General features: G+C 34.6%; 1 protein-coding gene across 1 annotated transcript; it reads right to left on the bottom strand.

Annotated features, from left to right (window-relative positions):
* Positions 1 to 1,013: 1,013 nt before the first annotated feature.
* On the bottom strand, positions 1,014 to 5,230 carry LOC111882073 (uncharacterized). Its single transcript, XM_023878438.3, has 9 exons — positions 4,994 to 5,230; positions 3,794 to 4,542; positions 3,134 to 3,599; positions 2,951 to 3,007; positions 1,975 to 2,211; positions 1,771 to 1,892; positions 1,584 to 1,683; positions 1,407 to 1,502; positions 1,014 to 1,314 (listed from the first exon to the last, which is right to left on the bottom strand). Exons 1-9 carry the CDS (start codon positions 5,039 to 5,041, stop codon positions 1,252 to 1,254), a joined length of 1,938 nt encoding a protein of 645 aa, XP_023734206.1. The 5' UTR covers positions 5,042 to 5,230; the 3' UTR covers positions 1,014 to 1,251.
* Between the last annotated feature and the right edge of the window lie 2,607 nt (positions 5,231 to 7,837).

Consider the following 7,837-nt stretch of genomic DNA (forward strand, 5'->3'; position numbering starts at 1 on the left):
ACTTGATATACAGATTTTTGAGATAGCCTCAAGTTGTTCGCATTTAGAGTAAGAGGATGATTCTCAAACAATCATTGAAGGATCCACCTACCTTGAATAGCTCACCAAAACACTTTACAAGAATCTTGGCGATAGGTTATGCTATTATCACATACGTTATCTATCCCTTTTCATGTTTTTATGTTCTATATGATATACAAGGTAGGTTAATGTTGCAGTGAATAATGGATTAGATTTTCTATTTCATTGTGGTTCTTGTAACCTTCTATCCCATAAGTGTCATTTTTATTCGAATTTATAGTTTGTTGGCTTCTAGAAATTATCATGTAATTAATACTAAAGTATAAACAAAACATATATCTTATGAATTTATTAAAATTTTTACAAATCTTCGATTTTTTCATTACCATTTTTAATTAACAATATTTTTTCATTATTACATGTGGTTTCCAAAGGTTGTAACCTAATATGTAATAAAATTTTCCAACACTATCATAAATAATTGGATAGACAAATCTGCAAAAATTATTCATATGGTATGGTCCAAAAATTATTCCAAAGGTTGTAACCTTAAAAATTATTTTTTATGAGGTTTGGTCCAAGCTTCAATTTTTTTGATTTCATGGTCCTTGTAAGCTAGTTTTGTTGCAGATTTGATCCATGATTAAGCTAAAATGATTATAATATCTTTGATGTATTTATTTTTTATTATTCTTTCATCTCTCTTCTTTTTTTTAAATCTAATAGTTGTTTACTTTTTAATAATTATTTTGATAGCGTTAAGTGTGTGTTTTGATGAGAGAGAGAGAGAGAGAGAGAGAGAGAGAGAGAGAGAGGTGGGCCCCATAATTTTTATTAATAAAACTTTAAATTATATAGAAAAAAACATAAAAAAAATGTATCGAAAGAGCATTTTAGGCTTTTCAGTTTTCAGAGGGACCAAAAATGCAACGAAACTAAGTCAAAAGACAATGAAGCCAAAAAATCGGAAAAAATACATAACACGAGGACCATTTTTGCAATTTTGTGATTTGGATATACATACATACCAAGAGGCTTACAATTGTGTCGAAAACCAAAACATGAGAGTCAAACATGTCATTCAAAGATCCCCAACAGCCTAAGAGACCCTAATGGTATACAAATGATTCGGATAATACCCAAAAAAATATGTTTTCAATCTTAACAACTTGTATTTTACATTAATGTAATTATATCATAAGCCCATGCACCAAAAAGTAACGAATCGAATCAAGTGACTGATGATTTGCATATAGGGCATGATGTTTTCCTTCTCAACCATTCATCTATGCACTGTGATATGAAAACATAGTAAGATATTCGTTAGTCCTAAGCTCAAATATCATAATAAATAATAAATATCATAACAGAGTAAGGGTATATACGTCTTTGTGAAATCCATGAAGGCAAGGAAGATGTCGTATGGTTTCACCAATGGTAGGCTTCTCAAGACAAACAGCACATTCTTGTAGATTTTCTACCTGCATTTTGCACCATGAATTATTAGTAAAGATAGATATAAAAAGACAAAAACACCCCCAATGAGTAACAATTATAATTACCTGAACTGTAGATTGTGGTAAATTACTTATTTGAGCATGAGTTGCACCTCCATGTTGGTGATTGTTATCATCAAGAGCCAACAGCATTTCATAATCATTCCTGAAAGTAAAAAGGTGTTTTAAAATATTATTTTTAATGTTAGAAAATCAAGGGAAAAATATAATATTTTTAATTAGCTTATCTTACTCGTTGAATTCACGTCCTACGTGTAACAAGTCATTGAAATCGCGTCCTGATTGAAACAAGTCATTCGGCATCGGCAAATCTACGTCGTTAATGGCCTCCAGCGCTTCCAGTATTTGCATTCTCTGTAATCAACAAAAATACGAGGGCATTTTGGTCTTTTAATGCCAATAGAAAGTAGAAAAGCGAGAGTTGTTTAATCTATACCATGTCCAAATCCATGTTTGGAGGAAAAATTGAATTCCCTGGAGATGATAGTGTGCGAGGGCGTCCAGGAAAACGACCTCTGAATCGAGGTAATCTTGTGGAGGTGGAAGTTTGACTTTGACTTTGATTTTGACTTTGACTTTGACCATGGACGCCCCTTTGACTTGAAGCGGAAGGATTACGGGAAGAATTAGATCGTGAATTCGGATACATGTTAGATACAGATGAGCCTCCTCTCTGCAAAATAGACACATTTCTTATTAAAAAAACTCAAAATTTTGATAATATGCATCATAGATATTTGAGTAAATTACATTTTTAGTCCCTAGCTGATTTATTTTTCAGTTTTGGTCCCAAAATGACCTCTTCCAAGTTCAGTCCTTATTTGAGTTTTTTGTTTTTTTAGAAAAAAAAAAAAAAACATTTTTTGGCTTGGTTTGGTTTTTACATATATAAATGACAAAAAAAAAGAAACAGAAATGTCTAACTTTTGTCATTTTATGTATATATTTAATTGGTTAAGTATGTTAAACATTAAAATAATTATCATGCATTTACAGTTTCTAGTGAAAATTAAAATAATTACATGCATTTACAATTTTACATCATGCTTGTATTGTTTTTTAGTAACTTACTTGTTTTTTGTTAAAATTTAGCAGCATGTTTAACAAAGAAAACCGATGGTTTGTCAAAAACTGATATCTAGAGTAAATTACATTTTTGGTCCCTGTTATATACAAAATGAATATATTTTTGAGACCAAAACTGCAAAAATCAGCTAAACCCAGGGACCAAAATTAGTAATTTTACAACATGGACCAAAAACATTACAAGAAGAACCAAAACAGAAAGAGAACTTTTTGAGATGATAACTTTTTGGACCAAATTTACAAATACCAACTATACTAAAGGGACCACAAATGTAATTTACTCAAAAAAAAAAAAAAAAAAATGAGAGAGAGAGAGAGAGAGATACAGAAGCAGGGCGATATGTAGGACGACCACCAGCATGGGTGGCATGTGAACTATGTTCCTGCCACGTCATCATATTTCTAATCAATAAATACTTTTTAAAATTAAAATATAACACCCTAACAAAAATAATTTGAAATAACAAAGTTGTAATACAAAAAAATAAATTAAAAAAAAAAAAAGTTACCTCGTGAACTCCAAATGCAGACGCAATTGCAAGCTCCTCATTATACAATTGCTCTTGTAATTCCCTAGCTAACATCTCATCCGCTTCAACCTGTAACGCCCTGACACCTGGATCCTCATCATCTAAACGGGACCCACGGCTTTCATCATTAGACACGTCATCAATTTCAATAACCGGATCCAAATCCAAGCTCCCACCACCCCGAGAGTTGTTCTTATTCTTATTCTTGTTCTTGTTCTTTCTAGTTGATCTTGAAGTTGAAGGTTCCCCTGAGTCACTGACACGTGGCATATCTGTATTAATACTTTGGTTAATGGTGGAAGTTGAGGCAGCTTTGCCATCTGGCAACGGGAGGTTGACTTTGGTCAAAGGGTTGCGTGTGGATATCCATCCGTTTGAATCTTTGGAAGGTTTAGATGTTTCTAGACTTGAATTGTTACTTTGTTCTTTTGAGATTAGAGAATTCCTGAAAATAAATGAATAAATTTAGACAAGATCAATTATGTTGTTTGATTATATCTCTGACTGATTATGGATGAAAAATGACCATATTACCCTTACTTGGAACCACCCATTTTGACAATATAACAGTCAAATTAAATCTAGAAATTCTAACAAACTATAAGACATAAATCTTGCAGATAGAAATAAAAATAATACCTTTGAGACAAATGTTTGTTTTTTGCATCAGTGTCTTCACAAAAAGAAGAATGAAAAGAAACTCCTTTTTCCTTAAAACCATTTGAAACTTTAGATTCTGTGGTTAAATCCATGATATCAACATAGTCATGCTTCTTCTCTGTTACTTCTTTAGACTTTGCTATGTTATGTGGAGATATGTATCCATTTCTCACTAGTCTTTTATGTCTAATCACTCCTTTTCCATGGTCAACTCTTTGACCAAATTTGTCAGTATTGGTTAATCCAGATGATGATTTGCTTGATGTGTCTAATGCATATACTTCAGAAAAACCGCTTATATCTTTTCTAGATGAATGCCCACAACCATTTTGCTCTGTTAAATCAACGAAACTACTGTTTTCTTGGAAATTTGACCTTTGAACATTGGAATTATACAAACTTTTTCCTTTCTCATGATATGCATTGTCTAATGCAAGATTCTTGGAAGTGGATAAATTTTCTAACATAATACCTGAAGAATTGCTATGAATGTGATTATCAGGACGTACAAACAATCGTCGATTGCTATGGAAATTGACGGATTTGCCCTTTTCCCGTGGCTCGTTTCTAGGGTTTTCATTGATGGATTGCTTAGTTATTACACGACAACTACTTGAGCCATCACTGTGGTTTCCAGGGGTATTTTCGTCAGTATTACATGCTGCTATGAATCTCTCTGGAGTGTCGGGAACCTCCACTACTTGATCAATGTCCATGAAATCCATAACCTGCAACACAAAGTGTATATGAAAGACAAACTAATGAGTCACAAACTGAAATGTTATGGTAGAATATTTGAACAGGCTATTTTGGGGGAAATGCTTGTTCATTGTCACACAGCTGACAATAAATGATCTACAGAATCTTTTGCAGATAAATTTCTATGTAGATGCAAGAATATCAAATCCTAGAAAACTGTTCAAATGCAAGTATTAATCTCCCAAAATGAGCAACCACAAACGCAAACCCCATCCGATACTCTCCCCAAAATCGAAAAATAAACAAATTTAGGAAAAACGAGTAATATTCTAGAAACCTTCAAAATCGAATCTACGTCAATCATGTTGATATGAATCGATGGGGTGAAGATTAAAAAATCATACGAAAACGGGAATTTTGTGTATAGATTCCTATTGTCAAAAAAGATGAGAAAACGAAATGAATCGGTAAAGTGTATACCTCGAATTGTCCTCGATGATCTTCAAAGGAATCAGGTTCTAAATTCATATATCGAATAAAAAATCTAGGGTTCTTTGTACATTCCGTGAAGGAAGACGGTGATACACAGAGTGCAATTTTTCGATCTCTAAGAATTCATCGGATGCAAGAAACAGTATCCATTCGCGATTAGCGAGGTGTGAAACACGGACCAATGAACGAGCGAGGATTGGGTTTGCGCGCGTGAGAATATTTGAAATGCATTTTGAATGCTCCTGCAAAATTCTATTTTGCTCGGTTTATATGGGCCGAAGCATGTAGTTACTTTGATTGAAATTGGGCTATAAAACGTAATGGGCCTAAAAAGTTGCACATGGCCCATGAAAACAAAAACCCAAATGAACTTGATAAAACCATGGACCTATACATTTTCTGATTGAGGTGCTCTTGTAACCGGTTAACCGACCCGGGTTCTTCTAGGCCTAATCTTAACTTGTTAAAATATTTATGCATATCATATATAAATAATACGACTTTTGTTGATTTGTCGTAAAAAAACGTGTTTCTAGTTCACTTGACCCATCTAATGGATTTTGATTTAAGAATAATAACCTCTGGGACACCTTGTTTTCCGGTGTGGCGTTCGATGGGGGTGGTCAGTCGGTTGATTGCGGTTATGTGTTGTATTTTATCCGTTTTGATAGCATTTTGTGATCTTTTAGTGGCCAGTTTTGGTTGTTCGCATATCATTCAGTTCATGTTGCCCCAAGCTGCATTGTAACTAGTTTGGTTGTTCAGTGGGTCTCCGTAGTAATTTAGTATGTAACCAGTTGTTTGTTGTTTTTATAAATAAGCTATATTGTCTATCAATTACAAATATAATTTTTGGAATTATGGTAGTGACTAGATGGCTTTATATTATCATTTGGTTGGTGACATCAATATTGATGTCGACGGATCAAAGTTCAAGGGACGAGTGGTTCATTTATGAAAGAAACATGTTTACTTGAAGTCATCTATTGATATGGTTTTAATGGACAATAATGTATCAACTATCATAGCCAAGTTTTCTCGCTTTTGTTTGTAATGGTATAGGTTTTTTTATCATTCCTATGTTTATATGAATTTCTTAAGGAAATTGTATCTCTATTACCATCAAGAAAACTCTAATTTGGAAGTTTGAGGATCGTTATAGGATAGGAATGTGTATGATTTTTTAAATATATTTCTCGGTGATACATTGCCCATTTGAAAATGGCAAAAGACAAGTATAAAATATTTTTTTTCACAAAAACACGTTTGTCAAGATCATGACATCTAGCTTCCTAATTGGTTTTTAGTTCTTTTACTTTTATGAAGTTTGGACATATTATGTCTGGTGATTTTGAGGAGGAGTGTATAATTGGTAAGTTGAAGTCATACTTGCTCTTATCCTTTTGTTATATATCTCGATATTTATAATATACATGATGTATCTGTAACATCCATAAAATTCGTGAAAAATTTAAACTTTTAAATTCCAATTCATAAATCATCATTGTTTGCAATTTAGTTTTCAAAACATGTTTAATATCAGATTTTTCCCAAAATCATAAATCCAAACACGAGGAGGTGCACGATCACGCATTCGCCTTTCTACGATCATCTGACGTACCTGAAACATAACCCAAAACTGTAAGCCTAAAGCTTAGTGAGTTCCCCTAAAGTAACAACATAATACATAATCATAATAATAACAACAAACAACACGCATACAGAGCCTTCAGTCTAACTGGAACGCCCCACCGGCCTACAGTCTATCTGGTACGCTCACATAACCTTCAGCATGACTAGTACGCCTCACCGGGCCTTCAGTCTATCTGGAACGTTCTCCGGGCCTTCGGCCTGACTAGTACGCCCTGGTTCTCTTAGCCTTGAGCACGTAGCAAGATCGCCTCAACCTAACATACCATCACAAATTAACATATACAATATCAAACCCTAGCTAGCATAATAGACAGTCATACAGATCTAACAAATCACTAAGCATAGCGTCATCCTATATGCCAAGATACATGTCTAACAGATCACTACAACATACAAGCATGCAATAAACCAGGATAACAATCCAAAGGGGCCAGCCTTGGTGCCTTCGAACCAACAATACAGTGAGGAAAAACTCACCTCGCAAACTGAACAGAATTGATGAGGTCCGACTCCGAATCTCAGCCCTATAATTGATGCCTATTTCCCCCAAGTAACCAAATTCCATCAAAATCCCAAAATACCTTCAAGCTCAAACTTTGTCAAAGTCAAAGTTAAAGTTAACTGGTGAACCCACTAAGTCAACTGAGTCAACCCAGTCGGGTCAACTCAACTGATTCAACTCAACAAGGTTGACCCATGCGAGTACGCGGGGCGTACTCCGGAGGTACGCTTAACATACGCGAAGCCTCGCAGAAGACCACCATCAGGGTGGTTGACCGAGTACGCGGGGCGTACCCCGCAACCTCTAAACTCCATTTAGTGCTTAATGGCTTAAGCACTTAAGCCCATATTTCAAATCCATGACCAAAACACACCCTAGAGTCATAAAGTTTCCAACTTTATGACTTCACACGCCTAATAAGAGCTTAACACAAGGTCTTAATCCACTAAGACCTCATATAAGATGTATGGAGCAAATCCAACCAAAGGGACTTCATTTTTATGGCTAAGGACCCTTCCTAGGGTCTGAAAGGACAGCTCAAAACGTCCAGAACAACCATGCACAAGATGGGACCTTTGGGAAAAGAAAAGCAACATAAAACACTCAAAAATGGGATCTAACAACCAAGATGTCTAGGTATAGACTTTATACCTTTTGGAGCTTCTCAAGAAGGCAAA

This window comes from Lactuca sativa, chromosome 2 (genome assembly GCF_002870075.4).
Source record: "Lactuca sativa cultivar Salinas chromosome 2, Lsat_Salinas_v11, whole genome shotgun sequence".
In the NCBI taxonomy this organism is placed as follows: domain Eukaryota; kingdom Viridiplantae; phylum Streptophyta; class Magnoliopsida; order Asterales; family Asteraceae; genus Lactuca; species Lactuca sativa.

Bases quoted from the DNA above. Each gene is read 5' to 3' on its own strand.
- LOC111882073 (XM_023878438.3), bottom strand. From the start codon at position 5,041: ATGAATTTAGAACCTGATTCCTTTGAAGATCATCGAGGACAATTCGAG. The intron at 3,008-3,133 runs GTAACTTTTTTT...ATGACGTGGCAG, and splicing joins CTGCATTTGGAGTTCACGAG to GAACATAGTTCACATGCCAC. The intron at 1,684-1,770 runs GTAAGATAAGCT...TTTTACTTTCAG, and splicing joins GTAGGACGTGAATTCAACGA to GAATGATTATGAAATGCTGT.